This window comes from Arabidopsis thaliana, assembly GCF_000001735.4.
Source record: "Arabidopsis thaliana chromosome 1 sequence".
Lineage (NCBI taxonomy): Eukaryota > Viridiplantae > Streptophyta > Magnoliopsida > Brassicales > Brassicaceae > Arabidopsis > Arabidopsis thaliana.
In genome coordinates, this window is record NC_003070.9 from 6,196,966 (window position 1) to 6,213,631 (window position 16,666).

Sequence of the window (16,666 nt, forward strand, 5' to 3'; positions counted from 1 at the left end):
TAAGAAACTATATATACAGTATATCAGATGATGTGACCTTAAAATCTTAATTTATATAAACCCTTGTCCAAGGGAAAAGTGTCACATGTCAGCTTTTTAAAGCTTTGTGTTTGGGAAAAACATTATTTTATTATACTAAACTAGATTAAATTTTGCAAATCTAAAAGTTAAATTAGTTAAAATACAAATATTATTGGAAGAGAAAAATAACAAAAATACATATTGGATCATCTATTATATTAGATTTTGCAATTCTAAAAGTTTAAACTTATTAAAATACAGATATTATTGGAAGAGGAAAATAATAAAAATACAGATTTAATCATCTATTATATTACATTTTACAAAGTTAAAAAGTCAAATGTAATAAAATACATATATTGTTAGAAGGGAAAATAATAAGAAAACAGATTTGATCATATATTGTCCAGCAAAATGGGCAACGGTTTGGACACTAGCCATCTATCCTACTTACTTTGCTCTTTTCCTCTCTTTTTTCTCTTTTTTCTTAATATTTCAATCAGATTCTACGAGTATAAAAATAATTGATCTTTTTTTTTTCTTTTTCTCAACGATTATTTGCCTGAATATTTCCAATAATGTAAAACTAAAAACCGAAAACTCAAAGAAAATTACTATGGAGAAAATGTTGATCATACAGAATACAAATCAAAGGCCTTTTTGCGAAATTTAAAGCAAAGCAACAAAAATAACAGAAAAATTTCATACAAAAGTAGCCAAACGAGTCGGGAGGCTCTTCTCGGGAACAACCCTTAAACCCTAATCCAATTGACTGGTAATACAACGAACGGAATCGAGCGTACAGCAGAAAGTCTCGGCCTTTGAACACCCGATTGATCGATGCGAACTGGGTCCCGTCGGTGAAGTCGATCTCCGGCGATACAGGACGAATAGATTCTCCGGCGAAGTGAAGAACTTTTTTCCCCCAAATTGTCGTGCGGAGTTTCTAGGTTTAGGGTCGCAACGAATTTCACCCTTCTCGCGAGGGATTGCGACAAAAAACTCTCTGGCCACACATATATAAATTTATGGATTTTTAGAAAACCTATTGATATTCCCCACGAGAAAGAAACCGTGTTCCAATACCTGACCCGATTATTGATCCGATTCCCTTAATTGAAAACCCGACCCGGAACTATTTATTTATAGGTTTAATATCTTACTCCCTCTGTTTAAATAGATGTAATTTTAAATTTTTTTTTTTTAAAGTATTAGTTTCATTTGTCTATGCAATAATTAAATATATTTAATAATTTTATACTAATTATATGTTATATCATATTTTTTATTGATTGATTTAGTTGTAATTAATAATGTTTTTATGTAAAAAAATAAGTTAAATAAAATTTTGTGTTTTTTTTTTTAATTTATGTGAAAAAAAATTAAACTATAAATAATATGAAACAGAGAGATATAAATTAAGTAGGATTCTCCAGAAGCTGACATGTAGCAACAAGGAGTTACACATGTCCTTATTTTCTCTCACCATCTCTTTTTCTTTACTTCTTTCCAAATTCATCATTTTCCAAAAAAAAATAAACAACTTATTTTTTATGTTTACACAAGTTATTTACTTCAAATACATCACTATTTTCCAACAATACAACGTTTATTTTATTTGTTAAAAATTAGCAAAATTTAATTTAATACATGATCAAATCTGTTTTCTTATTATTTTCCCTTCTAACAATATATGTATTTTATTACATTTGACTTTTTAACTTTGTAAAATGTAATATAATAGATGATTAAATCAAATCTGTATTTTTATTATTTTCCTCTTCCAATAATATCTGTATTTTAATAAGTTTAAACTTTTAGAATTGCAAAATCTAATATAATAGATGATCCAATATGTATTTTTGTTATTTTTCTCTTCCAATAATATTTGTATTTTAACTAATTTAACTTTTAGATTTGCAAAATTTAATCTAGTTTAGTATAATAAAATAATGTTTTTCCCAAACACAAAGCTTTAAAAAGCTGACATGTGACACTTTTCCCTTGGACAAGGGTTTATATAAATTAAGATTTTAAGGTCACATCATCTGATATACTGTATATATAGTTTCTTACTTATTTTTGGTTTGCTTTAATTAAATGTTGCTTTGGTTTTAATTCTGATTAGAAAAAAAAACTCTTAAATAAAACCCATAATACAAATATAATATGACAATGTCAATTTGAAATATCCCCTACCAAATTTTTTTTTTTTTAATATCTATTTAAATAGAAAATTTTATAGTATTATAGCTGGATTTGATTCTGTTACTATTTTTGATATTTATAGATTTGAACTATTTTAATATTATAGTTTTGACTCATTTAATATAAAAGTATTTAGTAGTAACTAGGTCGATATTAATTAATTATATAAAAATATAATAGTATATTACGTTCTTTGTTCCTAAATGATTGATTTTTTTAGAAGAAAAAATTGTTTCTAAAAGATTGATTTTTTTTAATATGTTTTTTATGTAATATTTATTGGTTATTATTAATGAATTGTAAGTTTTAAGAAAAATAATTAAACATTTTTAATTTAAAAATCAGAAAATTGTAAAATACAAAAAAATTATATATTTATAACTATTTTTTAGTAACATGTTTTCTTTTATGTTTTTCTAAACAACAGAGGGAGTACTAGTTTTTTGGTTGTCAGTGTCAACGTGAAGAAGTAGCTATTGTTTTTCTAAAAATAATGACGTTTGACTTTTATTTTCGTAGAAAGAACGTAACAGATAACATTCATTGACATGTTCTTTTCGCTCTAGTTATTACAGTTTACTAGGATTAGATTAAACCAGTAGAGAGCATCAATTTTGTTTTGTTAGAAAATTAAGTTTTAGTTAATATTTATTCCCATGAAAATGTCCGCTACTACTAAAGAAAGAATCGTAACAGACGGATCACAAACAGTCACAGATCCGAGCCCTGTTTTGAGTTTACGAGAAGAATATTAAAATTCTCATCTTTAACCATTTTATCCGATCATGAATGTGAGAGACGAGGGAAAAACTACGGCGGAGAAACACGGCGGAGGAGAGGAGAATAAATCACCGGAGAACAAATGGCGATTTAATTCTCCTCTAGCTCAAGTGAGCTTAATGGGATTCGTTTGTTTCTGTTGTCCAGGAATGTTCAACGCTCTCTCCGGCATGGGAGGCGGTGGTCAAGTAGATCCAACCGCTGCTAACAACGCTAACACCGCCGTTTACACCGCTTTCACCGTTTTCGGCCTTTTAGGCGGCGGGTTTTACAACGTCCTCGGTCCACGGCTCACGTTAGCCGCTGGATGTTCGACTTACGTACTCTACGCCGGATCTTTCCTCTACTACAACCATCACCACCACCAAGCCTTCGCGATAGTCGCCGGAGCTTTACTCGGTTGCGGCGCGGGACTTCTCTGGGCCGGAGAAGGAGCTGTGATGACGTCATACCCTCCGCCGCATCGGAAAGGCACTTACATAGCGTTGTTCTGGAGTATCTTCAATCTCGGCGGCGTTATCGGTGGATTAATCCCGTTTATCCTCAACTACCAACGTAGCTCCGCCGCATCGGTCAACGACTCGACGTACATAGCGTTCATGTGTTTCATGTTCGCCGGCGTTCTTCTCTCTTTCGGTATCCTCCCGGCGACCTCCGTGATCCGTAACGACGGATCTAGATGCTCTGCCGTGAAATACTCCCGTCCGTCAACTGAAGCAGCCGCCGTGCTACGGCTATTCCTCGATCGGAAAATGCTCCTCATCGTCCCCGCGGCTTGGGCTAGCAATTTCTTCTACAGCTATCAATTCAACAATGTGAATGGACTCCTCTTTAACTTAAGAACCAGAGGATTCAACAATGTCTTCTACTGGGGAGCTCAAATGGCTGGATCCATCGCCATTGGTTACGTGATGGACTTCAGCTTCAAAAGCCGGCGAGCTAGAGGATTCACCGGAATATCACTAGTCGCGGTAATCGGAACCATTATATGGGCGGGCGGGTTAGCGAATCAGCACGGTTACTCGTTGGACAAACTACCGGAAAAGAAACTTGATTTTAAAGATTCCGGGATAGAGTTTGCGGGACCATTCGTGTTATATATGAGCTATGGATTGTTAGATGCAATGTATCAGAGTATGGTTTATTGGTTGATAGGAGCATTGGCTGATGATTCGCAGACTTTGAGTAGATATAGTGGATTCTACAAAGGAGTGCAGAGTGCAGGAGCTGCAGTGGCTTGGCAAGTGGATACTCGTAAGGTTCCGTTAATGTCACAGCTTATTGTTAATTGGTCACTTACTACTGTAAGTTATCCTTTACTTGTTCTTCTTGTGTATTTTTATGTTAAAAATGATAATGATGATGATAGTAATGATAAGGTTTAGAAGATAGTAGTTTATTAGAACATTGAGTAAGTTAACTGTTTTTTAATACGATGACGTTCTGTTATGAATGTAACAGTTACATAGAGAAACAAAGATTTGAGGCTCTGAAATGCCTTTATTCTTTTATGCATGGTAATTGAGTTCTCATAAAGTAGTGTCCTTTGTTTAGTATATATGACACATAACTTTTGAGTAGTGATGTCATCGATCGAAATGGGGTGAGACAGAGATGATAATAATAGAGAATACAAGTTGGCATCGATGGTGCAATCTTCACTGTACGGATGGTGTGTTACACCAATCACATACTTGTCATGGGGACCAGCAATTTCCATAACCTTATCAAGATAGGGCAAAGGCTAAGGGATAAAAGAAAATCTCATTCTTCGCTGAATAATAACTAAACTTGAAATGTCTTTGTGTGAAGAGACATCATCTGTTACATCACAGAAGTGTTGAATGAGTCAAGATGGAAAGTTGTTTGAGAAAACAAATTAGAAAACTCTAACCTTAAGCATTTGTGCACGTCTTCTTTCTTTTATTTGACTCACCGTGAGTGTGGAAAGAACTGCCTAATTGTCAAAAACTCACAAGGCATTATCATGTGGACATGCAACCTTTTTTTTCTATACGCATTACAGAAATGAAAACAATGATTAGGATCGCATGCACGTCAAGAAAACAACCTATAGCTGTACTTTGATATACTAACTCAAATCATGTCTTGGCTCAAGCACACAAGCTTCTAGCTAGATACAACTGCAAACATATATGATGGCTTTGTCTAATAAGAAGACGACGACTTGGGCACCGCTTTGACCAGTCAATACACCAAATCTGTATGTATCATTTATATAAATATTATCTTTCCACAGTTGTTGAAGAATCACATAGACAGCACACACGGATTCCATGGAGACTAAACAGAGTATCCCTCTCCTCATGCCCTATAAGATGGGACCCTTCAATCTTTCTCACAGGTACTCCTTTCTCCATGTCTCAGTCTCTGTTATAGTTGCCCCCTGAATCTTCCATTTAGTCCGTTTGGATTTGAATATGTGTTTTGACTCTTATGCATACACATAGTGTTTGATAGAATTCCCCAACTCAACCTTTTAACTTTTAAGCACCATTCTGGGTTTCTTCAAAATCTTTTCTTTTGCTTATGGAAGGTACGAAGCTTGAATGTTGTCTTTGAATTGTGATCAGGGTTGTTTTGGCGCCATTGACTAGATCGAGATCGTATGGTAACATTCCTCAGCCTAATGCCAAATTATATTACACTCAGAGAACAACACCTGGTGGTCTTCTTATTTCCGAATCCTGTGTAGTCTCCGAGACATCATTGGGGTATATATAACTCTGCTGGATTATAATATTTTTAGCTTATAGTTCAAAATACACCAATAGCTTCGCTCTCTAACATGTGAGCTCTGTTTGTCAAGCTATCCGGATTTACCTGGATTATGGAACAGAGACCAAGTGGAGGCATGGAAGCCCATCGTGGATGCGGTTCATTCGAAAGGCGGTATCTTCTTCTGCCAGATTTGGCATGGTGGCAGAGTTTTTCATCAAGGTTTGCTAAAAACTGTAGCTTCCTCCTCCTTGTTGTAAACCAAAACGAAAAAGATTTTGATGCTTTAGGTTCTTGTATACTAAATTTTCTCCATTCTTTAGACCAGCCAAATGGGGAAGCACCCGTCTCCTCTACAGACAAGCCATTGATGTGCAAGAACATGTATGGAGGTCAGTTTAAGCCTCCACGGCGGTTAAGGAGCGACGAGCTTCCCGCCATTGTCAACGACTTTAGAATCGCTGCACGAAACGCGATCGAAGCTGGTAAGCAAAGTCTTTTCCCCTTTGGATGTTAGATGATCAAGACACTTGACATATATACAAGTACAGGCTTCGATGGAGTGGAGGTTCACGGCGCACATGGTTACCTGATCGATCAGTTCCTGAAAGACAAAGTGAATGACAGAAGTGACCAATATGGTGGGTCATTAGAGAACCGCTGTAGATTTGCTCTTGAAGTAATCGAAGCAGTGGTGAACGAGATCGGTTCAGATCGTGTTGGAATCAGACTCTCGCCATTTGCAGATTACATGGAGTCAGGAGACTCGAATCCAGAAGCATTAGGGCTCTACCTGGTGCAAGCTATGAACAAGCATGGCATGGAGTCGTCTACGGTCACATGGTTGAACCTAGAATGAAAACCCTTGAAGGAATCTTCGAATGCACGGAATCGCTTACGCCCATGCGAAAAGCCTTCAAAGGTACGTTCATAGTAGCAGGAGGATATTCTAGAGAAGACGGGAACAAGGCGGTGGAAGAGGGAAGAACCGATCTTGTGGCTTATGGACGGCCGTTCTTGGCGAATCCGGATCTGACGAGGAGATTCGAACTCAATGAGCCGTTGAATAGGTACGATAGATCAACGTTCTACACTTCAGATCCTGTAGTGGGCTATACAGACTACCCTTTCCTCGAGACCACAGATACAACAACTGCTTAAGGGGTTTATTCAGATGCATTATTAGCAAAACATATTTTTCAATCACATAAGGCAAAAAGCTTGCCTCAAACAAGCTTCGGCAGTGTCCAACTCTCCAAGTTTCATCATTTCCACTACAACGTACCACCTATATAAAATCATCATCGTCCGCAACAAACTATAAGTTCCAAAATTGCTTACACAAATGCTTCAACAAAACTAAAATTGGTTATACAAAGTCACAAATGCTTTCGCAAAACTTACGCCGATTGATAAACTTGCACAAATATACGAATATCATGGTTAAGAAACCGAATCATTTATGTGTAGTGTAATAATACCGTATACGAATTAAAATTCAAGGTACTTCAGGTAAATTTAAAAGTGTGGGGCCTAAAATAAAATATACAGAAACTTTGGGTACTAAATTATATATTCTTGCAACTTGTTTGTGTTTACTTTACTATCTCATTCTTTGCGACGGTGACCCGACAAGATTATTGCCGGGAAACAGACCGAGAAGATTAAGCGTAAGATTCTCAACGAATGTTGGAGAAGGAATCTGATTTGACTGCAATGGAGAAACCAAATAACAAGCACGCGGCTGATTCGTTTTCCAGCGAGGATTTGGTCTCACCGGTGAAGAAGGCAAAGAAGTCAGAGGAGGTTTCCGGCGGAGGAGAAGCTGTAGCCGCCGTTGGTAATAGAGAGGCGGAAGAAGATAAGCCTAGCTTTGTAAGTGAAGAAAAGAAGGAGTTTCTGGTCGAAGCTGATGTTGCTGAAGACAAAGGAGCTAGACATACTATGGAAGATGTTTGGGTGGTTTTGCCTGACGCTTCTTTGGATTTCCCAGGGACACTAAGGTAACAAATACAAGCTCTTAGTTGAATCAAGTTTAGTAATTGGACACATTCTGTTTGTGGGACTTAGAAGAATTAGGAAGATACGAATCTTATTGTGCAAAATGATATTTTTTTAGGTTTCTTTATAAAGCTAGGTAGGCTTTTCTGTATTGGTATGTAGGTGTGCGCATTTTGCAATTTATGATGGGCATGGAGGTCGTTTAGCTGCAGAGTTTGCTAAGAAGCATCTTCACCTTAACGTTCTTTCAGCTGGGTTACCACGTGAGTTGGTCTGTCTTACTTGGTTCATATTAATTATGTCTTTACAACTGTTTTCATGTCATTCACTCGGTCTCACTTCACCTTCTTCTCTGTCAAATTGCTGTTTCAGCTGGATGTCAAAGTTGCTAAAAAGGCCATTCTTGAAGGTACATATATAAGTTTACTTCATAAGTCTCTTAAAACTTTTTAGTCATTTCATTATGGCTTTTCAGATCCACAGGTTCTCAACTGTTAAAGCAATTTTACTTTCAGGTTTCCGGAAAACTGATGAGTTGCTCCTGCAAAAAAGTGTTTCAGGTAGTTTGTGTATGTGTGTGTTTGTCTTGGCTATATTCTGCATCTATGTTTCGAATGTCTGAGCTTTTATCTCGGCTGTTGATTGCTTTCCTATATCTTCTCCATAGAATCTCTTAGTTCATTCATATTTATGCTTCTCTCTGACCTGTGTCTTGTACAGGAGGATGGCAAGATGGAGCCACAGCAGTCTGTGTCTGGATACTTGATCAAAAGGTATGACTGTGATGGGGTCTCTGGAATTCAATATTTTTACTCTCTAGATAAATTTCATAAAATAACTCGACCTTTTCTCCAGTATTCACACCCATAAACTCTCATGCTTTATAGGTTTTTGTTGCCAATATCGGTGATGCTAAGGCTGTTTTGGCACGATCCTCTACTACCAACGAATTGGGGAATCATACAGAAGCAGGTAATCCACTCAAAGCAATTGTTTTGACGAGAGAGCACAAAGCAATTTATCCACAGGAGCGCTCTCGCATTCAAAAGGTTAGTTTTTGATGAGCCAGACAGAGACTTCCAAGTAAATGTGAGCACACCATGCTCTGTTGATAACTTGCTATGAGTTTCACAGTCAGGTGGTGTTATAAGCTCAAATGGACGGTTACAAGGGCGTCTTGAGGTTTCTAGGGCTTTTGGTGATCGTCATTTTAAGAAGGTAATGATCCGGTGGCTTCCCACTTTATATTGAGCCCATTATCTGTGACATTTTAGCTCTCGCGTGCAATATTCTATCGACATGTTCTTGAACCTTGCTCCATATCATTTTGCAACTTCAAATGCCTAGAATCTGTAACTTATCCTAAAATCTTATGGTTTATTCGCATCTAACGCAAGTTATTGAATCTAGTTTGGTGTCAGTGCAACTCCAGACATTCATGCTTTTGAATTAACTGAGAGAGAAAACTTCATGATTCTTGGTTGCGATGGATTGTGGGAAGTAAGTAAGCTCTTCGTTTGTGGTTTTGCAGTGCTCTATAAGAACATTTCATTTTGTCTTTATATATCAAAGTTTGCTGCTCATACACAATGCAACCGTTTTCAGGTGTTTGGACCAAGTGATGCTGTTGGATTTGTCCAGAAACTTTTGAAGGTAAATACCTACAGTTGTCAAAATCACTTTGTCCTCCATTTCACACTCTCTTTAACTACATAGAAAGAAGCTCAAAAAACAGATGTTTTTCGGTAGCCATGTGAGCAAAATGGCTTGTTAGAACCTTGTGCACACAAGTAAAGAGTGTCAAGGGAAATTAAATGTGAGAAACTAAGAGGCTAAGAACTATGATTTTGTAGGAGGGCTTGCATGTAAGCACGGTAAGTCGCCGTCTTGTGAAGGAAGCTGTGAAAGAACGTCGTTGCAAAGACAACTGCACAGCAATCGTGATAGTCTTCAAGCGGGTATGACTAAAGAAGAGCCTGACTGACATGTGGGCATCTGTTTTTCTGGCTCGTATGTGTTTTATAAACCTGTTGTTGGTATTTGGTAAAATCTTTTTGAGCTGTCAATGGATCAATTAAATTCCTGGGGCCACCATCGAAAGAAAAATGAGTTTGAAGATTAAACAGAGCTCTCTTTGTACCGCAAAGAATTCTAGAAGCAAAAAGTAGAAAGCTTTATAATCATAGACTTCATAGTACAGTATGATCAGTTTACAATGAATAAAAAGCCTATGGGACAACAAAATATTATCATTGTGAATCTAAGGTCCCTCTGGTTTGTAATCAAGCTAAATATGGAAAAGAATAAATCGCCAGATTACACAAGCAGCAGTAAATTGACAACTTAACAATGGTGTGGTTTCACCAGAACATGAAAATGGAGAAGCTAAGAGAAGAGTGCATAACCAACAGTCTTACTGGAACTCAAGATCGAGTTTCCTCTTCAGATGAGATCTATCAGCACTACAAATTGAACAAGAAGAAGTCATTAAAACACAATCAATCTTGAGGCTGTAATGACAAATGAGATTAATATGCAGTGAGGGAGAAACTGTCTTGTTTTTTACCTGGTGATTGTTGGCCTGTTTGGAGGTCGCTCAGCGAGGATGGTAAAATCTAATGACATGGGTGCTTGTTGATCCTTGTCAACATGAGACTTCAAACTATCAACCCTCCCACGCTCAGGCATCACTCTTCTAAGCTTACGTGGTGGTGATTGCACTGTAATGGCCTCATGTTTACCGTAAGATGATTTACCATCCTGCTTAGGAACGGGCTTTGGGAGCTTAGCCGGGTCAGTAGGAGCAGGTGCAGAAGTGAAGTACCTGAAATAATGAAAACAAAGGTGTGAGAGCAGAACGCTAGATATACTTTGCCTATAAACAGATGGTGAACATTAGGCACCTGTGTTCTAGAGCCTGCTTAATGGAAATTCTAGCCTTTGGGTCATAGGTAAACATTTTGGACAACAAGTCGAGAGCATCATCACTAACTGCTGGGAATAAAGAACGTAGAGACGGTGCAGGGACAAATTGATACTCTACATAATCTGGAAGCTTTGTTAAATCCGGCCACTGATCTGCTTTTGGTGTCCCAAAAGCAGCAAATATTTTGCTTAATTGATCAATATCACTGTTTCCCTGCAACGGCAAAAATAGAATAAGTAAACATACCGAGAAAATTGATAATGAATATGTAATTATGTAGTCTGAGAGTGAGTATAACATCCAAAGAGATGACAATTGGACTAAAGTTTTAATGGTAGCCATTAGATTTGAGTAAGATTATTTAACCTGAAGAAATGGTCTGCGTAGTAGAAGTTCGGCGAATATGCAGGCAACGGCCCAAACATCAACTGCAGCACCATATTGTTTTGCACCAAACAAAAGTTCTGGTGCTCTGTACCATCTAGCAAACACCTGTGCATTATCAGATATATCAAGATATGAAGATAATATAACAACTAGAAACAAGAGAAAATAAGTTGCATTGCGCATTTGGAAACAGAGCTCACATGGATTCTATTGTAATTTTGGGTGTTCAAAGGGAAACAAAGAAGGCAGAAATAGCTCAGGTCAAAAATCCGGTTAACAGCAAAACTTTTAGTACAGATATGAGATAGCTACTGCACCATCATTTAATATGAGTTGAGACTGTTTAATACATGTTACATTTAGTATACAACTAGAGAAATGAAAAGACATGAGACATCTAATCTTCCTCATCCCTAGACATAACTACTGATAAGAACTACTTAAAACTTTCTTATCAATATTTCATATGAGTTAGTCGATCAATTTGGTTATATTACAGCAATAGATAAAATGGCAATGCGGCAAAAGGCATACCTGGTGGGTAAACTTACGATTTGGACTACCAAATATACGTGCTAAGCCAAAATCTGCAAGCTTAAGCTGTCCATCAACTCCTATTAACAAGTTATTTGGCTTCATATCCCTGAACTCAAGCCACACATAATCAGTGCCCAAACCAAGCAACATTACAGAGACAATAAGCAAGTTGTTAAGGATAAACAAATGTACCTGTGCAAAACCCATTTATCGTGGCAATAAGCAAGTCCTTTAAATGTCATTAGGAGGTAGGATTTAATGTCGGCGGGTGAGAGGAAAATGTTAGAATCGCGAATAACTGCTTCGAGGTCAGTCTCCATGAACTCAAAGACAAGATGCAAGTTTTCCTTGTGAGGAAATGCATCAATGAGCAGAATAATATGAGGATGCTTTAGCTCTTTGAGCATTTTGATTTCTCTGAGAGCTGTAATATTTACACCTTCTCTTTGTTTACCAAGCCTTATCTTCTTAATTGCTACAGTTTGTTCCGTCTGCAAAATTACACCCCACAATTACTTCCCCTTGATCCAACAAAAACTTCAATCAAAATCCGGAACCAAAAAAGAAGGAGAAATTAGGAATTGCCGACAGATCCTAAACCCTAATTTTGCAAACAAAAATCAGCAAAGATATGACCTTAGTATCAGTGGCTTTGAAGACGACTCCATAGGTACCTTGCCCAAGAACCTCTTGCTTGAGATACCTATCAGCAACTTTCTTTGGCTGCTCCGGCATTTTCGGGTTTTTCAGAACCCACTCAATAATCGCGCCTCTCTCTTTCTTCTTAATTCACGTCGCTAGAATTCGATTGCTTTCCGATTTTTATTCTAAATTGAGTAAAATCGACGATGAGGAAGATACCGGGAAAATTTAGGGTTTCAGCTTTGAGAGCTCCGGCTCCGGAGAAAAAGTAGCCGTTGGCGCGTTTGCAGACGCAATCGGCTAATCGAGGGAAACAACAAATAAAGAGAAACGCCCAATTATTTACTTTTCTAGTTTTTTATACATTTAATATCCAAACATTTTCGATTTATAAAAGAGAAAAATATTATTTAATATCTAAACTTTTAAACAATAGCTAAATTAATCGTGAATTTTTGATTTTTTGAAATGACTGTTTTATACCTCAACAAATTTAACCTATAACCTATAAAGCATATTAGCAATCCACGTGTTTTTGCTAGAGTTTAGCTGATTTCTTAAGAGCTATCGTTGCTGTTTCTCGTCCATATCCCCTTCCTTGATAGTTTCAAGCTCTTTGCCAGTAATCCATTCAGGGAGTATAGCTGCATACTTGCGAGGTGGTGGAGGCGGATACTTCATTGTCGGCTTCTGGTCACTAGCAAAGCCCGGAGGAGGTTTTGGAATCTGAAGCGGTGGTTCCCTTACCCTCACCCTCAATGGAACATCAGGTATCCCATAATCACTAAGTTTGATCTCAGGTCCCTCATGTAATTCTGCGCACGGTATCCAGCAAGCTTTTTCTGGTAATAAGCATGATAACGATCTGAGCTCCAGAAGAAGGAGTACTTTGGGTTTCCCGCATAGCTTGTCATCATCTTTCTCTCCATCTCAGGCCCCTCCATGAAAACCAAACGGGCTGAGCTATCCGCATAATATCTAGTCCTCGGAGGTACATCTGCCGGAGTTCGATTGCAAATCACTCGACATCTCTTTTCTATACAAAGAGAAACACAAAATAATAGATAAAGTTAACCCTTGATGACAAGAGATGCAAAGAGATCGATTGAATGTGTTGATTATCACTTGACCCTGAGCTCTATATGACTATATTTATACAAGGGGTAAACTACCAAGAAAACGAATTATCTTCCTAAACGTAAATATAAGAAAAGGCAAAGATACATATCCAAGGACTACTTAGGGTTTCGGAGAGAGATAACAAGTACCGTACCTCACCCACCGGAAAGTAACAGCCACGCCGCGAGAGCCACAGTGACGTCGTGAACGAACGAACTCTAGTTCTGAAGCTTGGAAATTGACAATTGCAAATCAACGGAGAATATCCTCTTAGAACAAATCCACGGAGCCCTATGCGTAGCCTAGCACTTATAGACGAGAAACTTGTGCTCCAGGTTTTATAATGGGCCTCTGTTATTCGGGCTTATAACTTCGGGCCATATTTACTTAATTTGAAGTTAAATTCGGTTTTGGGTCGAGATTTTGGGTTTTAGTTGTTTTTTGTTGTGAGAGACGTCGTTTTCCATTTTCACCATACATTATCTACTTAACCGGTAAGAACCAAATCATACATACATGAACTGTTATGTTATAAAACCATTCTGTTTAACATCAGAACATTACGGAAAAACGGTCTATTTCCCCATGGGAACTATCGCATCTGGCTAGATGAAGCCCGATCTTTGACCTCTTGCTATTTACCCATGAAATGAAAGTTAAACGTCTATTTCCCCACCAATTAAAAGTTCAAGAGCTTAATGTCCCCGAATCGTGGTTACTTCGGTTTGATACGTAAACCCGAGACGAAACCATATTATCGGTCAAAACCAAACCAAAAAAACCCGGATTCGTTTTTAAAACCCGATCCATTGTCGAATCCCAAATCCAAAATCTAAAACCCCAAACTCAAAACTCAAGAACCCTAAATCGATTCCCAATTTTTTTATTTCCAGTTGAAAGATGAGCAATCTGTCATCAAGTTCGTCGGGATCTACAGGACCTCGTGGTCGAGGAAGAGTGGTTGGAGTGCCAAAGAGATGTTGGATTATGTCCAGTTCTCAGAGCATAATCTATAACCGCCTCTTTGAACGCAACTCCACTGAAGAAACTCTGCTTTTGGTACAAAAACCCATCACCACGCCTCACATGTATGTCGGAACTGTCGTCGGCTCCTTCACCATCGCTCTCCGGGTACACGTCGTGGCGAATTGGTGGTTCGTCGGTCCACTCGTTTAGCATTTCTTCCAGGTGAAAGTTATCTCTGTCTTCAGCTTCGGGATCGACATCACCATCAAGATCGGGGTCGTGATGGATTAACGACATCCCGACATCGATCGATCAAAGTTTTAGGGTTTGGAAAAACTGGATTTGAGGATTCGTCAGGTTAAATTAGGGTTCGTCGGGAGAGAATTTGGGGATTTTTTTGTTTAGGTTCGAGAGTCGGGTTACGGGTCATAATTTTGGTTTAAATTAGGTTTATTCTGGTTCTAAATAGGTTTAGTTGGTTAAGTCATCGGTTTCGCATACAGTAAACCGACTTAATCCAGTTCATGGACATTAAGTTCTCGAAGTTTTATTTCGGGGACATTAAGCTCTTGAACTTTTAATTGGTGGGGAAATAGACGTTTAACTTTCATTTCATGGGTAAATAGCAAGAGGTCAAAGATCGGGCTTCATCTAGCCAGATGCGATAGTTCCCATGGGGAAATAGACCTTTTTTCCGAACATTACAAATAGGCTCAATATCTTCAAATATCATTTACAAGGAGAGGCAGCTTCTGAGAAGTAGAAGAGAGTCATTAGGAAGCAATGCGACGACAACGACACCAGAAAGCTGTACCGCCACTTCTACCTCGAGCAACGGCTATTTCTTCATCGATGTAGAACCAAATGAAGAAAGGGTCTTTATTACTAGGCTCTTCCACAGCGTCTTTCTTCCCCAAGCTGAACTCTAGAGGATCTAATGGTCCAATCTTTATGCGGATCTGTTCGAAGACAAAAGCTAGTATCCGATTCTTCCATGAAAACCTTCCTTCGAATGTTAATGCTCCAAATGGACCAAGATACACCCCATTCTCTATTCTTTTTCCCTGGTTGAAAAATCAAGCACAAGAATTGTTTTGTTACTTCCAAAATATCGGCTTTCAGGATTTTAAAGTGCCTCAACACTTTTACCAATCAGACCCTAAAGCAGTACTAGAACCAGTTTAGAGACTTACCGCAGCATCAAATCTCTGAACAGCAGTTAGAGGGAAATAACGACCTTTCGTCAGTTTCTTCTGTATTTATGGTATATAAGATCCCAAGTCAATGATTTGAATGGATCAATCAAGACTGCAATATTTATAAAAACATGTAAAGGCTAATTGAATATCTAATGGTACCTCGGCGGTGAAGATAAGCATCCATGTTCGTCCAGGAGACTCGGGACCACCAAGCGTTTCAAGGAAAGTGGATGGATCAATCTTAGCCTTTTCGATAGCAGAGAAAGCAGCTAAAATCTCATCTGCTGCAACTTTCCGAGTTTTTGCAGCCGTTTTTAATACATTCACACTCTCCGTTACTTGCTACATTTCAAAATCATTTCACAATCAAGTAAAAACTAGTTGCCTAGATATATTCAGAATCTTAAAGTTAGTTAGAATTCATGTAATTTCCATTCGATTCAACCAAAACTCTAATAACCACCTTGGTTCCATGAAATTCTATCTCCTAGAGCTAGAAGTAAACACATAACACTTATGCGAAGAGTCCCAAAATATAAATTTGACCAGAAAGTAACTTGGATAAGCTTTGTACTCCTCAACTGAATTTCTCTGAAGGAGTTCGTTATGAAACGACTCTTCATCGGTCTAACACTATCTTTTCAAACACAATCGAAATGAAGAAGGGTGCTGCTTACTTTGTTAGGGATTTGATCTTTTGCCGGTGGGACAATCTGGTTCCTGCCATCCACCGTGGCTTTCACCAAATGTAATCTCTCCCGACGACTAAAGAACAGAGACGAAGAAGATGGGGACGAAACACATGAAGCTAGTGAGACCATCATCGTCTCTGAGAAGCTCCTCACTTTTTTTCCCTCTTCATCATTCTTGTTTTTTCTTCCACATCACTTTTTCAGACAAACCAAAAACAAAAACACACTAGAGCTCGTCGTTTCATTGTAATCCACAAGTTTTATTTGGTTGAGAAAAGCTTTCAGTTGTATATTGTTTGTGTCGACCTTTACCTCAATGTCCTCGGACCGAATCCTTCCAATTTTAAGAATTGTTGTATGTTAAAGTTTTATAGCCAGTATAAAATTTCAATAAATTTCCATCGTGTTTAACTTGATCCAATTCGGTTTCATAATTGCAGCTTATGTTC

At 37.9% G+C, this 16,666-nt stretch overlaps 6 protein-coding genes and 2 long non-coding RNA genes across 9 annotated transcripts; 4 read left to right on the forward strand and 4 right to left on the reverse strand.

Annotated features, from left to right (window-relative positions):
* The first annotated feature begins 2,724 nt into the window (after positions 1-2,724).
* On the forward strand, positions 2,725-4,794 carry AT1G18010 (Major facilitator superfamily protein). The gene has a single exon (NM_101663.2). The coding sequence runs from the start codon at positions 3,015-3,017 to the stop codon at positions 4,392-4,394; it is 1,380 nt and encodes a 459-aa protein (NP_564044.1). The 5' UTR covers positions 2,725-3,014; the 3' UTR covers positions 4,395-4,794.
* Positions 4,795-5,269: 475 nt separating this feature from the next.
* Positions 5,270-7,269, forward strand: AT1G18020 (FMN-linked oxidoreductases superfamily protein). The gene is made up of 5 exons (NM_179352.5): positions 5,270-5,374; positions 5,604-5,744; positions 5,840-5,970; positions 6,072-6,233; positions 6,300-7,269. The coding sequence occupies exons 1-5, from the start codon at positions 5,307-5,309 to the stop codon at positions 6,605-6,607; spliced, it is 810 nt and encodes a 269-aa protein (NP_849683.1). The 5' UTR covers positions 5,270-5,306; the 3' UTR covers positions 6,608-7,269.
* Positions 7,270-7,293: 24 nt separating this feature from the next.
* AT1G18030 (Protein phosphatase 2C family protein) lies at positions 7,294-10,023 on the forward strand. 2 transcript variants are annotated; one of them, NM_001084088.2, is made up of 10 exons: positions 7,294-7,751; positions 7,912-8,020; positions 8,122-8,158; positions 8,265-8,309; positions 8,470-8,522; positions 8,637-8,798; positions 8,884-8,967; positions 9,160-9,253; positions 9,355-9,402; positions 9,603-10,023. In NM_001084088.2, the coding sequence occupies exons 1-9, from the start codon at positions 7,435-7,437 to the stop codon at positions 9,369-9,371; spliced, it is 918 nt and encodes a 305-aa protein (NP_001077557.1). In that variant the 5' UTR covers positions 7,294-7,434; the 3' UTR covers positions 9,372-9,402; positions 9,603-10,023. The 2 variants fall into 2 exon arrangements, with proteins under 2 accessions (NP_001077557.1, NP_564045.1); NM_101665.3 differs by having other exon boundaries at positions 7,366-7,751; positions 9,160-9,249.
* AT1G05363 lies at positions 8,944-9,180 on the reverse strand. Its single transcript, NR_138886.1, has one exon. It is a non-coding gene; the product is annotated as an other RNA (long non-coding RNA).
* CDKD1;3 (cyclin-dependent kinase D1;3) lies at positions 9,906-12,563 on the reverse strand. The gene is made up of 7 exons (NM_101666.3): positions 12,236-12,563; positions 11,792-12,090; positions 11,597-11,705; positions 11,042-11,167; positions 10,653-10,888; positions 10,316-10,573; positions 9,906-10,211 (listed from the first exon to the last, which is right to left on the reverse strand). Exons 1-7 carry the CDS (start codon positions 12,332-12,334, stop codon positions 10,163-10,165), a joined length of 1,176 nt encoding a protein of 391 aa, NP_173244.1. The 5' UTR covers positions 12,335-12,563; the 3' UTR covers positions 9,906-10,162.
* AT1G05367 lies at positions 11,181-11,496 on the forward strand. Its single transcript, NR_138887.1, has one exon. It is a non-coding gene; the product is annotated as an other RNA (long non-coding RNA).
* A 242-nt stretch (positions 12,564-12,805) lies between the features above and the next one.
* On the reverse strand, positions 12,806-14,623 carry AT1G18050 (SWAP/surp RNA-binding domain protein; the record flags this gene model as incomplete). Its single annotated transcript, NM_001332333.1, has 3 exons — positions 12,806-13,277; positions 13,520-13,590; positions 14,301-14,623. The coding sequence occupies 3 exons, from the start codon at positions 14,621-14,623 to the stop codon at positions 12,997-12,999; spliced, it is 675 nt and encodes a 224-aa protein (NP_001319032.1). The 3' UTR covers positions 12,806-12,996.
* A 243-nt stretch (positions 14,624-14,866) lies between these two features.
* AT1G18060 (microbial collagenase) lies at positions 14,867-16,626 on the reverse strand. The gene is made up of 4 exons (NM_101668.5): positions 16,203-16,626; positions 15,685-15,867; positions 15,520-15,579; positions 14,867-15,390 (listed from the first exon to the last, which is right to left on the reverse strand). Exons 1-4 carry the CDS (start codon positions 16,347-16,349, stop codon positions 15,100-15,102), a joined length of 681 nt encoding a protein of 226 aa, NP_564046.1. The 5' UTR covers positions 16,350-16,626; the 3' UTR covers positions 14,867-15,099.
* Between the last annotated feature and the right edge of the window lie 40 nt (positions 16,627-16,666).